We start from the raw sequence: 24,261 nt of genomic DNA, 5'->3' as shown, positions 1-24,261 counted from the left end.
ATTTAAAGTCATAAGACCAGATGAGAAAACCTAGGAGGACAGGTTGCTGAACAACAAGGAGGTGTTGTAGGGAATTCTAGGCTTTAAGAAACCCTCTCTCATTTTCTTTCTTAAACATATTTTTATATATCTTCACAGAAAAATTTTGAGAGTTCAGTTCAGTTACTCAGTCATGTCCGACTCTTTGCAACCCCATGAACCACAGCACTTCAGGCCACCCTGTCCATCACTAACTGCCGGAGTTTACCCAAACTCATGTCCATTGAGTTGGTGATGCCATCCAGCCATCTCATCCTCTGTGGTCCCCTTCTCCTCCTGCCCTCAATCTTTTCCAACATTAGGGTCTTTTCAAATGAGTCAGCTCTTTGCATCAGGTGGCCAAAATATTGGAGTTTCGGCTTCAACATCAGTCCTTCCAATGAACACCCAGGACTGATCTCCTTTAGAATGGACCGGTTGGATTTCCTTGCAGTCCAAGGGACTCTCAAGAGTCTTCTCTGACACCATAGTTCAAAAGCATCAATTCTTCTGCTCTCAGCTTTCTTTATATCAACTCTCACATCCATACATGACTACTAGAAAAACCATAGCCTTGACTAGACGGAGCTTTGTTGACAAAGTAATGTCTCTGCTTTTTAATAAGCTGTCTAGGTTGGTCATAATTTTGAGAGTATATTATTGGAAAACCACAGTAGCTTTTTCCTGGAAAAATATCTGATATCCTTCGTGAAAATGAAAATTTATTGCTAAGGACTGGAGATCCAAGTCCTTAGAAAAAATAAGCCAGAAACTTCAAATTATTTTATTAGAAAACTGCCTAATGGATCAAATGTTTCACTCTAACAGATGTCCCATCTAATCCTGTTACTGATATTAACTGAAAGCCATTATAAATACAAATGGCGAGAGTAAAGCTGAAGCTTTTCACAATTCACTACTCCATCTTCCTCGATACTAATCTTAACAGTTGTGTTTTATTCCTGAGAAACTGTGTTGAATTTAGAACTAATGTCCAGAATAGCTTTGGCTTTTTCTTAAGTTTTCTTAAATGGCCAAATGTTTGCTTGAGAAAAGTTCCAAGAGAAAGGCCTACCTGAGTTTTAAAAGTTGTGAATTACAACACTGAGGAACTATACCAGCTAAGTTGAACAAAATAACCAGGCATGATTCCTCTTCTGTGAATGAATAGACACTAATTCCCAAGTGCTGAAGGCCAGATTCAGAAGGGGAGCAATTCAATTTCATCAACTGGTTGGTGAGCTGCCAAACACTCAACTGTCATATTTTGCTTGCTAGCACTCATCCACAGCATAACCCCTCGGAAGCCTGCTCTAATGGAGACATCAGGAAGCGATCACTACCAGTCTTTCCTGCACCGTCTAGAATGCCTGTTGGCAGTAACCATCTAGGATGGAAATGTATGTGACAGATAATCAAGCGAATGATTACACTGCTGTGTTATTTAGAGCAGTGAGGAAATCCATGCAATATAGAGCTAAAAGATGCTTTTTATCAGTGAATGTCAGTGCAGAGTCTCGAAGGGTTAGTTTCCTCTCAAGCAAAAAAGGAAAATGTCGATTTGATTTTAAATTTAGGCATAGAGGAGAGATACTTCTGAAAATTATGCACCTTTTGTTCTAACATTGCTCTCCTTCAACAAAGAACTGTGCAATGCTTCAATTAATCAGAAAATCAAAGTGCAAACACCTGGGGGAAAAATAGAATATCAAAGAAAAAATAGTTGGAGCTTTTGAAGACAAGTTCCATAAAAAACGCTTACTTTCTTTTTATGAGAAAAGAACAGATTTGACAGATAGAGAAAACAATAGTTTTGATCCATCCTGGATCAAGTGAGATGTTCAGATTGTTTATTTGGCATACTAATTTAAATGTGTATAAAAACTTAGTTCAAGACAGTTCTGATTGAAGAATTGTACTTTTAAAGGCTCTAATGATTATATCATGGAAATTGAAGGAGAGAGGAATCTTTTTGTGTTTACCTTTCTGTATTCCCTGATCCTTGGTGAGAGATTTTAAACTAGATGTTTGTTGAATGAATTGAGCTGAATATACTTAGCATTTCTCTTCCTAGTCAAACATCTTTCAGGATATATATCAAGCGGTGTTTCTTTTCATTTCTTCATACACTTTAACACTTTTAGACTTATAAATGTCAATATTAAGTAATTTTTTATGACTGGGTATCATTTCATTGTACATGGTACTATTTACATTTTATTCCAGAAAAATAAATCTGTGCTTTCTAAACTGTGAATTCTATTTTGTTAGCAGGCTGGCTACAGTCCTCAGGGTAGCAGAGAGTTGGACATGAATGATGCAACTTAGCATGCAATAGCAAGTTCAACTATTCTGAAAAAGATAAGGCTACCATCTTAGTGTCCTCTTTTCCAAGATTAAGTGGTATCAGTGAGAAAGAAGTTGGAGTCTGTCAATTACCAACATAGTTTCAGGAGGAGTACTGGAGCCTTACTAAACCTCTCTGCTATTGCTTCCTTCCTCTATCAAAGTTTTTGAATATATTGCATTGTGTTGTGCTTCATGACTTCTTTCATCACTGTTTGCATTCATTTATGGTTGTTATTAACTTTTCTTGTGTTTATTTTGTGAGTTATTGAAGGAGAGAGTTTCTATAAGCAGGTAAGATTAATCTGCTCTAATAACCTGGAAACCAGTTCTTTAGCAGTGTATACAGTCTGCTTGGTGTAAAACTTTGCCTTCAGGCATTATTTTTATCTTTCTATTAGTTCAATATTTAGTCTTTCCTTGAAACTGTGGGATTCATTTTATTTCTATGTATCCTGGGCAACATGCTTCCTTGCCAAGTTCTATTTCTAAGAATTCCATCTGTCTACCTTCAAGTCACCTGTAACTGACATAAGGAAAGAGTGGCTAACATGAGGATCAAATGAGTTATTATTAAGAATGATATCAATAGCTCTGGATGCTAAGCCCAGCTTAACCATATTTATAGAGATAAGTGCAAATTTATAAATTTACATTGAGTCAATTATCCTAAAATAGAACACAATACACCTGATTCATATAGAGTATTTAACTATCTACAATCTTGTTATGAACCAACAAAAAGAGTCTTAAAAACAATGCTTACACAATTTTATATTCTATTAAATAATCAGAAGCTTCCCAGGTGGTGCTAGTGGTAAAGAATCTGCCTGCCAATGCAGGAGACATAAAAGACACGTGTTCTGTCTCTAGGTCAGCAAGATCCCCTGGAGAATGAAATTGCAATCCATTTCAGTATTCTCGCCTGGAAAATTCCATGGACAGAGGAGCCTGACAGGCTACAGTGCATGGGGTTGTAAAGAGCTGGATATGACTGAGTGAGTAAGCACAAGCAGCACAAGTAATTAGAGTGTGGAGTTCACGTAAAGAACTCTATTCGCCATGGTCTGCACTTGCAAGCATATCAAAGGATCTGTCTATGTAATTCTGTGTATTGTTATTTGGGTAGGATGTTGCCAAACTTGAGAAAATTAGTATGATGAAAACAGAAAAAAAAAAAAAAAAAGGTCTGAATTATCACTCTGTATCAAGAGTGATTAATAAATGGGATTCCTTAGCCTAAAAGAGAGAAGCATAAGAGGAGACCTGACTGTGGCCTATATATGTATGAAGGGCTCTTCTATGAAAAGTTGTCTTCATAGCCGTAGAGGGCAGAAATAACATTGATGGACAATTTTTTAAAAAAGTCCCATTTTCAGCTCAATTATACGGGAAAGAAAATCCAGTGAGTGGGTCAGTCTCCCAAGGGAATAGCTATAAAGTATTGATAATTTGTTTCCTCCCAAAGTGTTAAAGTAGAAGTTGAAGTCTTGGTCAAGACTGCCTCATAAAAGCCTATGCATATACTTATGTGATGGTATTTACAATTATCTATGTATGTGTACATTTCACACACTATACTGGGACCACTATCTCCCTCGAGGGCACACTGGGTCTCTATGTCCAATTTTTAGTCAAACACAGTCAGGAGGAGTTCAATTAATATTTTACTAAATACACAAGTGGATGTGTATATTTTGAGATTAGAATATTTGAAAAATAGGAAATCATGTACATCAAAATGATCATGATTTTAAAAATCCGGTACCACAGTTTATTCACATGAATGGATCTATGAAGGCTAAATTTTCCCATCTGACTCAACTACTCATGAACATTCAGTGAATAGTTTTAGGTTCCTGGGAAGCAGCTACTGAACTCTTTCTTCCTCAGACTACTGGCCTATGTTGAACAAATGATGTATGTAATGATTCATGACTCTAAGGCTCTAAATCACCTAGAAAAATGTGCCTCACCTATTTCTTTTGTTATTTTTAGTCTTCCCTCTTCTAACTGCTCTCTTTTTATTCTCAACACTTCCTAATACCATCTTTAGTATGACAATTTCCTACTTACGGTGGATTTTTGGTGGGATCTCATAATTGGTTAGCCCATAGAAGATTCCATGTTTAAAAATTCCTAAGTGGGCTTTCTTTGTGGATATTAAGAGCAGAGATTTTATCTATCCTAGCAATTTTCTGTAAGGGATGATGTGTCAATCTAGCTGCAATTGAATTATGCTCAGAGACAAAGTCCATGTAGTACAAGCTTTTGACTGACAGCTAACGGCACTCAGAGTCACAGTCCGTGAATAAAAAATACTGCAATCTTTAATTTTATCAGATCTCAATGTTCCAGAGAAGGAGAAGAATTTAATGTACACTGGTTGATGAGCTGGAGAACCAAAATGGATTTAGTTAGGGGACTGTGATGAATTTAGCACGAAGGCAGTGCCAGCCAGCAGAAAAGGACTGCATTATTTCAGTCTAGGTTAATGCCAGTTTTCTAAGAAGGTACTTGGGAGGAAAGCCCGAGATCTTTGTTTATTGTCATTCTTTTGATGTAGTGCTTAGAACTGCCTGGTTTAATAAATGTTTTTGAAATAAAATATTTATTGTGTGAATGGATAATTATTTTCTGCACATACTTGCTTCTTGAAAACATAAACAAGGAAGGAGAACACTTTAAAATTATTGGGCACTGAGATGGGCCAAGTATCTCACTAAATGCTCACAGTAACCAAGACGACTTCATATGCCCATTTTACCGTCAGGTAAAGCAAGGGTTTAAACTTAGAGGCCGTCCAAACCCTAAAGTCTTTTCATGAAGTTGCTTTGCTATTGATGATAAATTGGAAAGATTTATAGTCATGGTATTTATCATAGCAACACACTTCCTATGAAAACTTTTAAAAATACTATACATACAAAATGAATCTATATACAAAACAGAAATGGTCTCACAGACATAGAAAACAAGCTTGTGGTTACTAAAGGGGAGGGTGAAGGGGGATAAATCAGGAGTTTAGGAGTATGGGATATTAACAGATATTATAAAATAGACAAGCAACAAGATTTACTGTATAGCACAGGAAATTATATTCAATATTTTGTAATAACTTATAATGTAATATAATCAGAAAAAATAACTGAATCACTTTGCTGCATATCTGAAACTAACAAAATATTGTAAATCAACTATACCTTAATAAAAAAATTGAAAAAAATGCTATACAAGTAAGTATTTACCTGAACAAATATTCATAGCTAGGTAAACAGCATTTTCTATGTGAATTATAAAACTTTAGAATGTCAAAAACTGGACTCCATCTAATACAATGCATTTTTTTACATCTGAAGTTTTCACAGGAAAAATAATTTTGATTTTCAAGAAGTCATCGATAATAAATTCTGTTAAAAATCATAAGCCAGATTTAAACAGCAAAGAAAAGAAACAATGACTACGTCTTAACCTCAAGGGGCAAATGAGAGGTGTGATATCACTCCTTAGTTTCCAAAAGGATTTAGCAAATAGAACTAATTGTTTTACTCTCCTATAATGTTATAATGTACAGAACAGTGGGGACTATAGCAGAAAAATTGTAGTTTGTTTTTTCATGAATAAATAATTTCTTTAAGGCCTCAGGAGAGAGCTTTTCTACAGATGTCATTATGAAGACCGACCAAACATCAGCTTGGAGAAAGAACCTCCTAACCCATAAGTGATATGTATTTCATTTATCCAGAAATAATGAGAAACTAGCCACGGACACATTCAAGGAATTCTACAGGAAGTGCCTGGGAACAAGGCGAGCTCATCAAGGTCTTAGGGAAAAATCCGAATCAACTTTTTGGCCAACCAATATATTGTCCTTTGTTCAGTTATTAAAAAAAAAAAACTGTCCTTTGGGAGAATCAGAGAGTGGTGATTTAGTCATAATTTACTTCCAAGAAGACCATTTTCCTGGCTTAACACAGAGTTAGGCATTTTCTTTTTGACCGTGAACATTGTATTTCAGCAGAAGGTTGCACTGCACGTGCACTCAAGCATATCCTTGTTTCCTCCAAAAGAACAATTTGGGTAGCTCAAAAGGACTGGAAAAAGTTTAGCACAAAAAGGAAAATGTAGTGTTTTGAGACCTCATGCCAAACAGCTGAATTTGCCATTTGTGCTTATTAAGAGTCATACCATTATTCAGAAAGGCCCTTTACCACCAAAGAGGTCTACCTACTACTTAGAACTCAGGTCCTGGGACAGGGGCCTACATAAAAAGTAAATGGTGCCTTGTATTGAGAGACACATTTCTATGTACATTTAAAAAATGAATATACATTACAATTTACCTGGTGGCAAGAAAGGGGGGAATGTACAGTAGATGGTTGGATGCCAGTAATCAAAACTGTTGCAAAACCTTTGTGTTCAGTGTTTACCCAGTGGTCTGGTGATCTGTTTGGGTATGAATTCCGGACAACTGAAAACTCTGCTAATCTAAATACTCCCCAGTTATCAAGGTCAGGTGGTATTGTCCAACTTGTTACAAAATGCCATCAGCAATATTATACACGGACAGATGGAATAAAAAGAAGAATTTCAAGGGAAAATATCCTGCACTAGGTTGTAAGAATGGTGCATTCAACTTTGAATTAAAAATTTAGCTCATTCATCCCGTTTTTGTTTTTCTTTCTTTTTTGGCAGTGCAATGCAGCATATGGGATCTTAATTCCCTGACCAGGGATCAAATCTATGCCTCCCTGCATTGGAAACTTGGAGTCTTAACCACTGGACAACCAGGAAAGTCCAAAAATTTTCGCTCATTCAAATGTTCATGGGGCTTGCTTTATGTACTCAATACCTGCAGCCCTAGGTCTATATCCCAAATGTTAAAAGTTGTGAAATGGTTAATTTACCAAATGACCATCTCTGAAAACTGCCAGATGAGTTTCTCATCTTTCAACTTTGAGGAAGTTTACTCTGTCCATGCTACTGTCAAGAGAGAAAAGACAAGAACAGATGGAGGAACAAGGACAGATGAGAGAAAAGAATTGTGCATGCAGAGATTGAGACAAGCCATAAACTTCATTCCAGTTAGATATTTGAGAAAATGTCTGTAATATCAAGGGCATGCCGAGATGATATTTAGCCAAGCTGGACAGTAAATTTGTCATGTTGGCTATTAAGAAAAAATAAAATTAAAAATCCTCAATAATTTGGAAATTGCTTTTTGATTAATTGGCCTGTTAAGCAAAGTGCTAGATACTTTAAATGCTATTTATTCCAAACTCTTGAACAGATAGTTTCTGTAAGGTAAGATAAAAAAGGGGGTCCATGCAAGGATGTTCCTCATAAGCAACTGCTATTGGCAGTAAAATCATTAGGCTTCCATCTTGTCCCCTCCCTTTCCCGCCACCATACTTCAGGGACAGGCATGATCTGTCTTGGACTTGACTCTATCTCTCCGTCCCAAATCCTCCCACTTATGACACAGAGTTTGGTCACAGACTAAACTGGGGATTTGCACTTCCCTTTTAAGTGTTCATTAAATGCTTCCAATTTAGCACAGGCCAGGGTAGAGATTAAAAACTCAGTGTCTTAAGTGTTAGGATTTGCAACTTGTTTATCTCCTTAATTTGGGCTATTGATATCTATCTTTTCTGTATGCTATGAGTTACCTGGATGGCCTAATAAGGAAAAAAATGAAAAAAAAGAAGAGAGAAAAAACAAAGTATTTTAAAAGCTCTTAGAAGTGAAAGCCTTTCTGAGTGGATAGATTAGTGATAGTTTTGTAGAGGAGACAGAACCTGAGAGCTGGACCATAAAGAAAGCTGAGTGCCAAAGAATGTATGCTTTTGAATTGTGGTGGTGAAGACTCTTGAGAGTCTCTGGACTGCAAGGAGATCAAACCAGTCAATCCTGAAGGAAATCAGTCCTGAATATTCATTGGAAGGACTGATGCTGAAGCTGAAGTTCCAGTACTTTGGCCACCTGATGTGAAGAGCTGACTCACTAGAAAAGACCATGATGCTGGGAAAGACTGAGGGTAAGAGGAGAAGGGGATGACAGAGGATGAGATGGTTGGATGACATCACTGACTCTATGGACATTAATTTGAGCAAATTGTGGGAGAAAATGAAGGACAGGGAAGCCTGGAGTGCTGCAGAGCATGGGGTTGCAGAGTCAGATATGACTTAGCAACTGAACAACAACAAAGAACTGAACTGGCTCGGCTCTTAGAGTGGAGAAGATGCTGACAGGTAGTGGTCACAGTGGTAAGGAAAGGCATTCAATGGGACAAGCAAAGGCTTAGAGGCAGGAGAGTATGGCAACGTTTCAGAAATTGTACATAACAAAGTTTAGCTGGAAAAGAAGGATGAATAGAGAAGAGAGAAGAAAAGACTGAAATCAAATATTGTTGCTGGAAAGGGAGGTTATAGAGGATATGAAATTATATAATAGGAAATTTAGATTTTTATCTAGGGCCAGTGAAGAGCCACTAGACACTTTTGAGCAGGGGAGTCAACTAACAGAGCTGAGATTTTTGGAAGATTGACCTACAAGTGTGTGCAAATGGAAGGGAGGGATTTGAGTGGAGTCTATTACAGTAGATAAGACAAGACATAAGGAAGATATGAACACCATAGTAATGGCAATGGAGACTTTACACAAAAGACTACTTAGTTGGAAGTGAAGGCAATGGCACCCTACTCCAGTACTCTTGCCTGGAAAATCCCATGGACGGAGGAGCCTGGAAGGCTACAGTCTATGGGGTCGCTAAGAGTCGGACACGACTGAGTGACTTCACTTTCACTTTTCACTTTCATGCATCGGAGAAGGAAATGGCAACCTACTCCAGTGTTCTTGCCTGGAGAATCCCAGGGATGAGGGAGCCTGGTGGGCTGCCGTCTATGGGGTTGCAGAGTCAGACATGACTGAAGCGATTTAGCAGCAGCAGCAGCAGGTTCCAAAGGACATAATGCCTAATTTAACAAAGGTGGCCAAGAAGAAAGAAGAATCAGCAGAAAAGGACTTTGAACTTTTTAGTTTGGAAGAGTGGGGCAATCTTTAATAGAACTTGGTCTTCAACTAGCTATATTATCTTAAAGCAACACATACATCTTAGAAGGAAATGCATTTCTTACATAGTTTTTTTTGGCTTAGACCACATAAATCAATGGTCTCCACGTGTTTAATTATCTAGTTCCTGAGAAATTATGACTTGGAGTGTCCTTGGGAAAGTCACTAGAAAGATTTTTATTATGAACCTATTTCCTGGGAAACCACATGCACACTTCATATTTTCTTCCTTGTATATTTTTGGTTGCTTGGCAAGTCTAAATGGATTTGCCTAATCACAGCTTCCTATCCATGATTAGCCATTTTTTCCCTCAACTGACTGCCCGTACACAGATACCCCAGCTGCTTGCAATGACCAAATCTCTGAGGGTAGGGAAATTTTTATATATTGTTAAGAGGAAACATTCTAAATCAGTGCTGCATATTACCCAAATATTCCTTACTGAAATACATGGTCATAATTATCAGCCAGATGATTCTAGTCTAATAATGGGAAGATCAGTACCACCATAAGGCCATAAAGACGAACCACATACGTCAAAGTTCATCTCAGAAATAGTCGCTATACAACAGATGGAATGGAATAAACATAAGAGTATAACTTGGAAAACTATAAATTTAATTCTACTACAAATTATTTTTTCAAGGAATCCCTTAACATTGCATCTATATAATGAAAAGAAATACTGTTTACCTTCTGTCTCATGTAAAAATAAATAAACAAAACCAAAATAATCCCCCCAAATCATCTGGGCATTAAGAACGTCTATAAAATCGATCTATTAAATGTTTATAATTGTTCAAAGTAGCTGAAGTAGCAATAGTCATAACTTTTATATTAAAAATTAATGGTAAAAGTGAGAAAGTCAGTTGTTCAGATATTGCCCCAACTCCAGATATTTGATAGAAAATGTGGAAAATTCAGAATATTAACAGGGTTTTCAAACAGATGTTTTCCAATTCTGCCTCTTTTTCAGAATCATCACAGTCTTTCCAATTGCCCAGCATAGTCCCCTAAGGGTCCTTCACAGCCTTCCCCATCTCACAAATGGCACCTCAATCCATTCAATGGCTCAGTTACAAAACAGTCTCATTCTTGGACAAATGCCACATCTAGGTTATCAATAAGTGGCAATGCCACTATATGGCAAATGCCAATATATCTTCATCACATACTTGAAAACTTCACTTTTCTTCCTTCTCCAAGTGACCCCTAACTGTCTTTGTTTCTGTTCTTGGCCCCTTCAATGCATTTTCTTCACAGTAGCTACGTGATCTCTTAAAAACAACAAATTTGACCATCTCACATGTTGAACATTTTGCTAGAACTTCCCATTGCACTTGGAATAAGATAACAAATCTGCAAATATGGTCAACAAAGATGCACATGATTTGGCCCCTGCTCACCTTGACAGTATCATTTCATGTCATTCAGTACTCTGTCATTCAACTCCAGTCACAACTGGTATCTTTTAGTCCTGGAAGGTATGAAGATCCTTCCTACCCTGGGGCCTTCATATACACACACTTTCACTCTTTCTAGATACTCTCCTCTACTCTTTATCCATCTAGTGTCTGGTTTTATTTGTATCTCGAAGTTTAGCTTAAGTGGCACTTTCTCAGAGAAGTCGTCTTTGACCCATTACCTAATTGGTGCCTCCTTACAATCATTCATGTCCATTCATAGCACGTATCCCAATTTATATTATAGGTGTGTTCTACATCAGACCATAATCTTCTTGAGCAAAAATTCTCCATTTTCTTGGTGAATCCTCATTGTCTGGGTCTGTGCCAAGTCCATAATAAATGCTTAATAAATATTTGTTGAATCACTGAAGAAGGAAATTAATGAACACAATCAGCTAGCTCTGTATTATATACTCATAATTGAGGCTAGCTAGCCCAGTTGGCTAGAGTGTTGATATTTACTATCGAGAATGCCCACATGCTCAGTGAAGGGAAGATAAAGGTCTGAAAACACATATTAAATTTTAAATTCTCTGGAGCATTTTGGTTCTTCTGATTAAGATGAATCACATCTTTCTCTCTGCTCGATTCAATTGGAATCATGGCTCAAGTTCAACCACAGAGCTGATTTCATTCTGTCTAGCACTAAAATGAGTTACCTTTATGTTTTTCTCTCCCATTAGAACTTTCTAATTCTCCCATTAGAAACACATCTGATTCATCTTCATTGTCTCTCACTGCATAAGAGTTTCCATAGTACAAGATTAAACATTGGCAGAAATTAAAAAAAAATAAGATCATCATTCAAAAATAAAGAGTTATGAGATGGCAAGGGAGGTTAAGACTGGAAGGTATCATCAGATTTAGTGTAGAATCCAACTTAAGTATTCAATTTACTCTGATTCAGCATTTCCTTCAAGGCACAGGGAAAGGCATCAGGAATTCAAACAGTGATAAAAACAGTTTCTTTCTCTGTAAATCAATAAGCTTTATATAGAGAAACAAATCCCCATCGGTGACTTTTGGGTGGTGACAGGACAAAAAGGTAGGACAGACCCAACAGAATCTCAACATGACCAACAGGTCCACAAACCTCTACAGCAATTTGGCAGGAGCCTGCTTTCAGGGATATAAAGTTAGCTCTAACAGTCTCCTGGTTCTCCTCTCCCCACTAGAACAAATCTATCACCCTTATGCTGTGTGTGTTCTTCATTGGGTTATTGCCTGGGTATTCTTGGTCGATTTAAGCTTACCTGTCTCCCCATCCCCTTCTTTTTGTCCCAGGGCTATTTCACTCCTGGCTCAAAGGACAAAACAGTTCGGTTGGAAATAAACCAGCAAGAGGGGACTCTAGTACCAAAGATAGAGATCCAAAATAATATGTTCCTGATCAAATGAAGGAGTTTTGGCTATTGATTCCCTAGAACCTTTAAGTGCTCTGCTGAGCACCTGAGGTCATGGAATGGCTCAGCTAGCAGGAGGCCTGCTAATGGATGGTAATGCTTTGCTGAGTGCTTGAAACTGGGATTTGCCTTAAGGCTGTACTGAACAATTGCTGTTAACTGAACTGTAGAAGTACCTACCTGTTATTTTAGCATATCTTTTTAATTTAAATTGTGGATGCTTATTAGTTTTAACTTTAAAACACATGGCAAATATGAAAATGTGTAGAACAGAAAGTCTTTCTCGCATATCACCAGACATTGGTGTGGAAATGCTTTACTTCTCCCCACCCTCAAATTGATTCTGTGATTTTAGTGCATTCGGATTTAACTCATGAGAGAATTTGGTTCTTTTATTACATTACCAAACAACTGTGGCAAAGGCTGAAACCATATGTAGCCAACTACAAATAACATATAGGTGGCTTCCCTGGTAGCTCAGTGGATAAAGATTCTGCCTGCTGTGCAGGAGACCTGGGTTCAATACCTGGGTTGCGAAGATCTCCTGGAGAAGGAAAATGGCTACCTACTCCAGTATTCTTGCCTGGAAAATCCATCCCATGGATAGAGGAGCCTGGTGGGCATGTAGTCCATGCAAAGAGTCAGGCAAGACTAAGCGACTAATACACACACACACACACACATAGTATATATTTGCTGTCAATTTGTGCCAGGTACTACTCTAAACACTTAATGTATATTGACTCATTTAATCCTCACAATATTTCAAGGGGCAAATGCTATTATTATCTGCATTTTGTAGATGAGAAAATTAGGCTCAGAGAGGTTAAGAAATTTGACCAAGATCAAATGGCTAGTGAACTGCAGAGCCAGGGTTCCAGCTCAGATACTTTGGAGTTTGCACTCAACCAGCAAGTGTTCCTGCTCTGTACTCGCCAGATATTAAATATTTAATTCTCAGAAATCCAATGGGATACTACCATTGAAAGCGCAAGTGTTAGTGGCTTAGTCATGTCTAACTGATTGCAACCCCATGGACTGTAGCTCGCTAGGCTTCTCTGTTTGTGGAATTCTCCAGGCAAGAATATTGCAGTGGGTAGCCATTTCTTTCTGCAGGGGATCTTCCAGACCCAGAGATCAAACCAGGGTCTCCTGCACTGCAGGCAGAATCTTTACTGTCTGAGCCACTAGGGAAGATCCCTTTGTGATAGCACCAGGAAGCTACCATTATGATTCCCATTTAATAACAAGAGGGGCTGGTCTAATCAATGTCACTGTGCTAGTAAGTGGCTGAGCTAGGCTTTTAAACTCCATCCTGCCTGACTCTTGGGTCTGAGATCTTAAATACCACCCACTAGTACCTCCCAGAGAAGGTAGTATGTTTATTTTTTTAAATTCACAGGTAGCATTAGAGGGCTTCCTTGGTGGCTCACTGGTAGAGAATCAGCTTGTCAATGCAAGAGATGCGGGCTCCATCCCTGGGTCGGGAAGATCCCCTGGTGAAGGAAATAGAAATCCACTCTAGTATGCTTGCCTGGGAAATCCCATAGAAAGAGGAATCTGGTGGGCTACCGTGGGATTGCAAGAGAGTCAGATACAACTTAAAGACTAAGCAATGACAACAATAATAGTATTAGAGATTACACAGATTTTAAGGGAAAGAGAAATAATTTATTAAAAGAGTACAGTGACTCTCTAGTCATAATCTTTTAAAATATTTAAATACTTTTAAGTTATTAGATTTTTATAAAATATCTGAAATCCTATTAATATTAAATATCATCATTCTGAAGAGCAGAACTCAAAGTTCTCTTCTTAGAAATTCATATGATTCATTTCACTGTTCATATGATTCCCCAAAGTAACTGCAGTTATCTCAAGAGATTTGTGAACATTTCAAAAAATAAATTTTAACTTATTTTGACTATTACAAGTATAAAATGCTATGTAGTACTTATTAAATAAAATGGGTAAAAGTATTACCAAAACTAATCACAAGTGTCATAAAAATATAATAATTATTTTAGGATAGACTATTCAAATGATTATTTTTCACATTACTGTTTTACTAAGGGAGAGAAATTACCATTTACATCTGAAAAGTTAGAAAGTATTAACATGCCAGCTAAGTCAGGATGGTCCAGTAAGGTTAAAAATTCATAAAAACTTTAGATGAGAAAATTTCTTTAGAAATCTATCGCTTCCTTCTCTGAGTTCATAGTTACAGTATTGGCTTCTTTTACTTTCTGTAAAATTCTATCATCATAGGATTTCAAATCTCATGGTCAACACTGAGTCCTAGAGAATAAAAGAACAGGGTACATTGTGGGTGGGTTATGGCATAAGCTATAACCAGATAGTCTGTCACTGGTATCCTGTTGTGAGTTGTTTGTTTCTTTTACCTTTAGGCCCTTTGAACAGTTTGATTTCCACAACAGTCTCCAAGATGGGTCGTCTTCTACGCACGTACAGCCGAACGATAGACCCTGCTTCTTTGAGCGCTTCCACCGCTTTACTGTGGGAAACCTCTGACACGTCCACCTCATTCACCCGTAAGATACAGTCATTGACCCTGAAAGAAAGGAAGACAGGCAAAAGTCAGGAGTGTCCAAGAGAATTTCTGAAAGAATATGACGACTATCTAACCTGAAGGTGTGGGGAAGGAAAGGACAATGGCAATTAAACATATTTATATTTGGAAGAAATACTTCATATGAAGGAAATCAAGAAAACCTTGAACCCCTCAGCCTTCCCAGTCTTCCCAAGATTGACCACCCTACTGGTCAGGTCCTGTTCTGAACTCCAGTCCACTCTGACTGGGACTACATCACATATGGGATAGTTATATAGGTCAATCCCATTCTCCCAGTTCATCCCACCCACCCCAGTGGTGCATAATTTGCTGATTTATAATATCCTTAACTGCTGGATTTCTTCCATAATCTTGTGGAAGATCTACTATCCACATCACACAAAGGAGAGCTGTTTCAAGTAGTTGAGTTCTTTGTCTAAAGTTGTGAGCAATTTGATTAGAGACTGGGTATGATCTTACGTCTTCCTATTTCAAAATTTGTTCTTTCCTTTTAGGACGCATACATCTAATGTAATGAATAGTTTCATGTACGTTGTACATATCAATTTAAATGATAACATATTGGAGAAGGCAATGGCACTCCACTCCTGTACTCTTGCTTGGAGAATGCATGGACGGAGGAGCCTGGTAGGCTGCAGTCCATGGGGTCGCAAAAGTCGGACACGACTGAGCGACTTCACTCTCACTTTTCACTTTCCTGCATTGGAGAAGGAAATGGCAACCCACTCCGGTGTTCTTGCCTGGAGAATCCCAGGGACGGGGGAGCCTCCTGGGCTGCAGTCTATGCGGTCACGCAGAGTCGGACGTGACTGAAGTGACTTAGCAGTAGCAGCAGTGTATATATTATATAAAAAGTATGGGAAGAATTTTCCTATCTTTTTTGTTCATAATTTTTCTATGTCTGTTTGAGGAAGTGAGGTGTAGGACTCTTGGTTCAATAAGAATCTTAATTAGCTTCAAATTCTTGAGCTAAGATTCCAGGGTGTCATTTCATCATAACAGATGCTATGGCTTTAATAGGTTTATACATACATTTCTTCTCTGACTGACTAAAAAAAATGATGGAAAACTACCCGTTAAAATAGTTTTGAGAATGCAGGCATCACGGGTGCCAGTCACCCTGTAGCAGCTGGTCCTTTGAGAGTGGGTAATTTTGTCATCTCATGATAATGCCAAAACATAATGTTTACCATCACCCTATGCTCAGCATACTAATCATATCTTAAAACATAGCTTTCCATAGAAGGGAGTAACTGACATTAAAAAAAAAAATTTGGATGCTATAGCTCTTCAAACTCTACTCAATTTTTTCCTTTTGTATACAGTGGAATCCTTAATTGTCAAATGTTGGGGTGAGGAAATCACAGCCTAAATCAGATGTTTTATTCCTAAACATGTGGACAAAGTTGGCAGCTTTAGTGCACTAAAAAAAAAAAAATCCCAAAAACACCCACAAAAAACACCGGACCAGCAGTCAGGAGGTTTGGATTTGCATTGCAGCTGTGTATCAGCTGTGTGACCATGGTCGAGTCACTTCAACTTTTTTGAATTTTAGTTTCCCATGAAAAGAGAGTAACATGCCTAGAGTTAGTGAAGAGAGTAACCAAACATATAAATAAGTGGACATATGTGTAAACTGTAACAGATCATACACAAGAGAGTTGCAGCTATTGATAGGTGGGTTCAAGATGTGCTTCAGGATTTGTTGAATGTAAACAGGATGGAAATTGAAAATTTTTAAAGGGTTTACTATGTGCCATATCATATCATTCTTGTCACTTCACTTATTTGCTTGTATTTAAGTCAAACCATTTATGAAGCATTGATTCTCATTTTACACCAATGAAATTTTACTGGCAAGGTCACAATGCTGGTCACAACAGTGACAGGATTCCAACCCAGTTAGGTCTTTTCCTGGAGCCTCAGATATGCAGATGACACCACCCTTATGGCAGAAAGTGAAGAGGAACTAAAAAGCCTCTTGATGAAAGTGAAAGTGGAGAGTGAAAAAGTTGGCTTAAAGCTCAACATTCAGAAAACGAAGATCATGGCATCCGGTCCCATCACTTCATGGCAAATAGATGGGGAAACGGTGTAAACAGTGTCAGACTTTATTTTTGGGGGCTCCAAAATCACTGCAGATGGTGATTGTAGCCATGAAATTAAAAGATGCTTACTCCTTGGAAGGAAAGTTATGACCAACCAAGATAGCATATTCAAAAGCAGAGACATTACTTTGCCAACAAAGGTCCATCTAGTCAAGGCTATGGTTTTTCCAGTGGTCATGTATGGATGTGAGAGTTGGACTGTGAAGAAAGCTGAGTGCCAAACAATTGATGCTTTTGAACTGTGGTGTTGGAGAAGACTCCTGAGAGTCCCTTGGACTTCAAGGAGATCCAACCAGTCCATCCTAAAAGAGATCAGTCCTGGGTATTCTTTGGAAGGAACGATGCTAAAGCTGAAACTCCAGTACTTTGGCCACCTCATGTGAAGAGCTGACTCATTGGAAAAGATTTTGATGCTGGGAGGGATTGGAGGCAGGAGGAGAAGGGGACGACAGAGGATGAGATGGCTGAATGGCATCACTGACTCGATAGATGTGAGTCTGAGTGAACTCTGGGAGTTGGTGATGGACAGGGAGGCCTGGCGTGCTGTGATTCATCGGGTCACAAAGAGTTGGACACCACTGAGTGACTGAACTGAACTGAACTGAAGCTGATACAAAGTTACTCAGAGTTAACTAAGGAAAAAAGGGGAATGTGAGGGGAAGTGTTTATATTCAAATTCTTAAAATTAAAAAGAAAGAATATCAAGCCAAACTAGAGCACTCAACTTTCCTTCCTCCCAATCACTTGAAATAGCATTTGGCTAGAGGGTCATGGCTATTTAGAATTTGCTTTCTCTACCAGTAGATAATCTCTGTGAGTAAAGGCAGCATTTAAATTCACTTTGAAACACATAAATATATCACTAGCTTCAAACTAAAATAATACTCTGTTTCAGTAAAATGTGAAGCCTTTATCATATCACTGAGCCATTGTATTATAAAGTCATTTACATACAAATTTCCTCCCTACTTTATTATTATTTATTTTATTTTATTTTTCCTCCCTACTTTATTAGTATAATTAAATTGATGGTGACAAATGGAGTATTCCCGCCATGTCAGTAAACAAGTATGTCACAATCATCAGTGATTCAGGCCTCTCAGTGTGCATTTCTGAGCCCTAGGGGCATTCAGGAAGGAAGGGTACCTGCAATCTGGCAGCCATTAGGCTGCAGCCACTCCCTAAGATGAGCACTGAAGAATTCAGGATGTGAGAAACACATACTGGCCCCAGATAGCTGAGAAGCATATGAAAGGAGTGATTTCACTGATCCCAGACTCTTGCATCTTCCCATATATAGAAAAGCACTAAATTCCTTAACTTGAGATATCTGGTTTCCTTTAATTCACAAAAATACTTTTGACTCTCAGGCTACCTGCCTGGTCTTGCAAGTTTCTAAAGAACCTGACTCCTCCCCTCTGCCTCCTCAGAGCAGTTCACTCAGGGCTATTTGAAATGCTGCTTTGGGGGCTTAAGTTCTAAAAATTTCCATCAAATAAAATATAACTCTCAACTTTTCGGTCATGACTATTTTTTAAGTAGACAATGGCTTCGCTCTTTCAGTGCTTGCTATTTCAAATATAAGTCTACGACATCCTTTTTATAGATGAGTATTGTTCACAGGATTAAAAATTGTAAGTGTCAGTCGCTCAGTCATACCCAACTCTACAACCCCATGGACTATAGCCTGCTGGGCTCCTCTGTCCATGGGATTCTCCAGGCAAGAATACTGGAGTGGGTTGCCATTCCCTTCTCCAGGGGATCTTCCCAACCCAGGGACTGAACATGGATTTCCCACATTGCAGGCAGATTCTTTACCATCTCAGCCACTAGGGAAGCCCAGGATTAAAACAAATTTAATTTTAATAATTTTCTTTAGACATTCTGGTACATTTCCTTGCTATTAATAAATATTCATAGAAACAAAAAAGAACATTTCATCACTAACATGTCCACAAAATCTTACCTAAAATTTGCACTAGACAAATACTCTGGAATATGATATGGTATCACTGAAAGTCAAATAATACTTATAATTATTTATTCTACTTTGAAGATATTTAAAATAATATGTAATATCTACCCTCTTTCATAGGTATTAACGTATGTTCTGTTGTAAATAAGATTTATGATTCTTATACATTCTTTTAAGAATTTTAATTCATTATGAACCTATTTGCAAGGAAGGGATAGAGACAGATGTAGAGAATGGACATGTGGCACAGATGGGGGAAGGGGAAGATGGGACAAATCAGGAGAGTAGCACTGACACATATACACCACACGTATACACCACCGTGACGCACATACACCACACGTATACACCACCGTGACGCACATACACCACACGTATACACCACCGTGACGCACATACACCACACGTATACACCACCGTGACGCACATACACCACACGTATACACCACCGTGACGCACATACACCACACGTATACACCACCGTGACGCACATACACCACACGTATACACCACCGTGACGCACATACACCACACGTATACTCTACCGTGACGCACATACACCACACGTATATTCTACCGTGACGCATATACACCACACGTATACACTACCATGTATAAAATAAATAGCTAGAAAGAAACTGCTGGACAGCACAGGGAGCTCTGCACAGTGCTCTGCGATGACCTAAAGGGGTGGGATGTGGGCAGGGTGTGAGGGAGGCTCAATAGGGAAGGAATGTGTGTATACATACAGCTGATTCACTTTGTTGTACAGCGGAAACTAACGTAACACTGTAAAGCAATTACGCACCAATAATGAAATTTTAAAAAATGATCATCAAATGATTGTGTTCAATTTTTTAAAAATATCTTTATTATGTATTAAAAAATACTGGAAGGAAAGATAACAAAGTTTCATCTCTTTTCTTTGTGGATTTGGATAGCATGGATGCTTTAAAAGGCATATTTCTATGCTTTGTTTCTTCAAAAAGTTCTATAGTGAACATAACTTCATCACAGAGAATCTGAGAACTTGGACTGGAAACATCGGCTGTACCTAGAGACGACTGGGATCTTGTCCCTGCTCTAGAACTCAGACGATGTGTGACTTTGGGTAAGTCACTTGACATCTCAAAGCCTGTTTCTTCATGTGAAAATAGGGATAATAAAATCGCAGTAGGGATTCAACAATATATGTGAAATATTGAGCACGGTGCCTGAAAACCAGTAAGCTGTTACACTTATGAAAGAGACAAGAACCATTTGCATAAGAAAGGATACTAAGAGACTGTACTGGGGGAGAAAAAGACTAAAAGGACAGAAAGGAAGAGAGCTACAGTCAGGATACTGAAAGCAGTTTTAGAATTTTATATGAAGGAGACAGGAACAGATGCAAAGATGGGATTTGGGGGAAGAAAAAATGTAAAATCAGGCTTTCGGTAAGTTTTATGGAGTGTAAATTAATTCCCCTTTCAACTTCCGTGTCCTCTACCATCAAGAAAACAGTCAGTTGTTCTAATACAAATTTCAGCTTTATGGTAGCCTTGGAGAAAGCTTTTTAAGTCCATCACACTTGGCAGAATCCCCACCATGGCTACCCTGTCCTTGCCCCACCCCTCACGTGTAACCACATTCAGCCGCACTCAGACCTGCTCAAGGCTTGATTCAAAAGGAGGCTTTAGGTCACAGGTCTGAAACTTAATTTTGAAACTTACTGGTTATTAAGATGGCGAGAGGTGCTAACTAACTTATTCTTTAATGTCTCTACTCAGTCCTATTCTCCTTGTCAAATAGACGAATTAATTACAGACCAAAGGGTCACATCATGGAGAAAGCTGATCAATGTTTAATGTGCTGAATGAAATGAGGCAATACACTATCAGATGGAAAACATAAGCTGGGAATTATACTGTCTGTGCCTAAAGAGATCAATCAATCCTTTATAAAAATCAGACTCTGTTTAAAAAGAATAACTGCACAGATTTTTATGTGAACTATAATGATACCAGAAAAGCTCTCAAGGTAGGAAAAATGCTTAACTTTTCTTTTATTCCTAGAGTCACTAAAGGTAGGGTAAGGTAGGCTGAGAACAAATAATACCCAAAATTCATTTAAGAAAAGACAGATGCATTACAATGCCAGAGAAGAGGAAAGTTAAGACAACACAACACACACACACACACACAAGTTGACCCAAATGGCTTCAGATTGTTATGATCTTTTCTAAATCTACTTAATTGTGTTTGTTTGCTGCCTTCCTTTGGAGAAGGAAACGGCAACCCACTCCAGTGTTCTTGCCTGGAGAATCCCAGTGACGGAAGAGCCTGGTGGGCTGCCGTCTATGGGGTCGCACAGAGTCGGACACGACTGAAGCGACTTAGCAGCAGCAGCAGCTGCCTGCCTCTGTCCTCTCATGACATGCATGTGAGTTCAGTGGGTATATTTAAAGTCCCACCATAAGGTTCCTCCGTGTTGAAACATCTCACCTTAAAAATTCATTTATTTCATTGACTTCCCTAGGTGCTATTAGTCCATTAAAATTAAGAATAAAGTAATAAAAATCAGCATAATTTAACAGTTTTCCAGGAAAGGAAACGAACTAATGTTTTGGAAGCATTGGATGTGTGTTAATACAGTGTTATGTACCAGGCCTTTTTCTCTAACAAACAGTCATAGGGCTGCAGGAGGAGTGACGGGTTCATACAGCTCATTATGGATCACTTGTCGAGTCTGACAGTCCCTGTTTTGGGGAATCTGGAATTGAAACTATGAGATTCAGAGGTTCCACCTAAACATGAGAAATAGAAGTTTGAAAGCTACATATTGAGGTAATTTTCTTTCACACTGAAAAGCGGCAAAAGCTTATTTGCAAGAAGATGGGATTAAAGCAAACCTATGGCACCCCACTCCAGTACTCCTGCCTGGAAAGTCCCATGGACGGAGGAGCCTGGTGCGCTGCAGTCCAGGGGGTCGCTAAGAGTCGGACACGACTGAGCAACTTCACTTTCACTTTTCACTTTCATGCATTGGAGAAGGAAATGGCAACCCACTCCAGTGTTCTTGCCTGGAGAATCCCAGGGACGGGGGAGCCTGGTGGGCTGCTGTCTATGGGGTCGCACAGAGTGGGACACGACTGAAATGAGTTAGCAGCAGCATAGAAAGAAGTACCAGGCTTTCCTGGTAGCTCAACTGGTAAAGAATCCACCTGCAATGCAGGAGACCCTGATTCGATTTCTGGGTTGGGAATTGCCCCTGGAGAAGGGATAGGCTACCTACTCCAGATTCCCTGGATAAAGCAATGGCAACCCACTCCAGTATTCTTGCCTGGGAAATCCCATGGACAGGAGCCTGTCAGGCTGCAGTCTGTGGGGTCACAAAAGAGTCAGACACAACTTAGTGACTGAACAACAACATATATCGTTTAATCTAAAGAGAAACACTGAAAGGTAGATATTGCTTCCTTCATTTTACAACAGAAACTGAAGCTAAAAGAGATCTGTAATGACAGTAACTTGTGTAGGTAAACTCAAAACTTATGCACTGCACCATCCATCTCTCTCTAGCTTGTTAAAAATAATTTTGGGCTTATTTAAGGACCAATCTCAACTGCTGACCATCAGTAGGATTAAGGAGTATACTAGAAATTAGTAAAGCCAAGCCAAATAACAAAATCTAGTTCTCAATTTTAGAATTAGATTTCTAAACTTTAGAACTAGATTTAGAATGGTCCTCGAAATTTAGTGTGCATTAGAGTCACATGGATGGCTTACGAAGTCATAGATTGCTAGGCTCTACCCCCAGAGAGTCTCTGATTTACCAAATCTGGAGCAGGAGAGATGATTCACCTCTGTAAAAAGTTTCTAGGTGATGATGGTGTTGTTGCTCTGGGACCATACTCTGATAATCACCACTAAAAATTTTGACTAGTGTGTGGAGGATGAGATGGTTGGATGGCATCACCGACTCGATGGACATGAGTTTGAGCAGGCTCCAGGAGTTGGCGATGGACAGGGAGGCCTGGTGCGCTGCAGTCCACGGGGTTGTAAAGAGTCGGACACGACTGAGCGACTGAACTGTAACTGTGTGGTTCATTCTAAAATGAACAGGACTTACTGTATAGCACAGGAGACTGCCCAATGTTATGTGGCAGCCTGGATGGGAGTGGGGTTTGGGGCAGAATGGATACATGTATATGGATGGCTGAGTCCCTTGGCTGTCCACCTGAAACTATCATGACACTGTTAATTGGCTATGCTGCTGCTAAGTCACTTCAGTCGTGTCCGACTCTGTGTGACCCCATAGATGGCAGCCCACCAGGCTCCCCCGTCCCTGGGATTCTCCAGGCAAGAACACTGGAGTGGATTGCCATTTCCTTCTCCAATGCATGAAAGTGAAAAGTGAAAGTGAAGTCGCTCAGTCGTGTCCGACCCTCAGTGACCCCATGGACTGCAGCCTACCAGGCTCCTCTGTCCATGGGATATTCCAGGCAAGAGTACTAGAGTAGGGTGCCATTGCCTTCTCCTTCATTGGCTATATTCCAGTATAAAATAGAAAGTTAAAAAAAAAACACAAAAAATAAAACAAACCAAAAATAAATGAATAAATAAAATGAACAGGACTGCTCAGTCTCATATAGTCCAGGCGACAGTGCTAGAAGTTCTGATTCTGAACCACACTTCCTCAATGCTGCAGCTCTGTTATTTGGAATGAAGACTTTCTAAGGGAATACAGACTAGGAGCCCACAGCTGCTACACCACGTGAGACTGTGTATGCAAGCCACTTTCCAGCACTTATGTTATATGAGACCTTTGCCTACTCTTTTCCTATAGCAAAGGCCAACTGATAGCCACTCCATTCTGTATTTTAGGAAACAGGGCTCCTGCTCTTGTCTCTAAATCTTGGTGAGAGTAACGTGAATTTATGATCCACGGAGGCCATCCCCTACAGTGTATATACTGTTTTTCTCTCTCCATTTGCCACTTCATTGCCCTTATAGAAAAGGCTTGCAGGACTCTCTGAGGCTGTCATCTGGGAAAGATCACAATATTTCACAAGGGGGAAGAAACTGCTATTTCAGCATCGGTGATTGGTCTCTCAGCACTTTGCCAGAAAACGGAGTCCAGTAACAATCCCTGAGCCAGGTAACTGGGTGAGTACAATATGGAAAAGAGGCACTAAGTAGGAATTTCAAAGAGAAAAGATCACAGGACTGGTGATTACTTAGTCCACTCAGCCTAACACTCTGTCCACAGACAGGACGGCACATCAAGTTTCAAGAAACA

The 24,261-nt window shown here is 39.0% G+C and overlaps 1 protein-coding gene across 15 annotated transcripts in view; it reads right to left on the bottom strand.

The window, feature by feature from the left end:
• The window catches only part of DLG2 (discs large MAGUK scaffold protein 2), a 2,330,119-nt gene that overhangs the window by 673,712 nt on the left and 1,632,146 nt on the right, over nucleotides 1-24,261 (bottom strand). For all 15 annotated transcript variants that reach the window (XM_061406089.1, XM_061406091.1, XM_061406093.1 and 12 more), the window contains one exon: nucleotides 14,708-14,877. In XM_061406089.1, the coding sequence (XP_061262073.1) occupies nucleotides 14,708-14,877 (170 nt within the window). The remainder of the gene's footprint in view (nucleotides 1-14,707; nucleotides 14,878-24,261) is intronic.

The sequence above is a fragment of the Bos javanicus genome, chromosome 29 (genome assembly GCF_032452875.1).
Source record: "Bos javanicus breed banteng chromosome 29, ARS-OSU_banteng_1.0, whole genome shotgun sequence".
NCBI classification, from domain to species: domain Eukaryota; kingdom Metazoa; phylum Chordata; class Mammalia; order Artiodactyla; family Bovidae; genus Bos; species Bos javanicus.
Note: the sequence above shows the minus strand (reverse complement) of the source record. Positions and strands in the feature narration are given on the sequence as shown.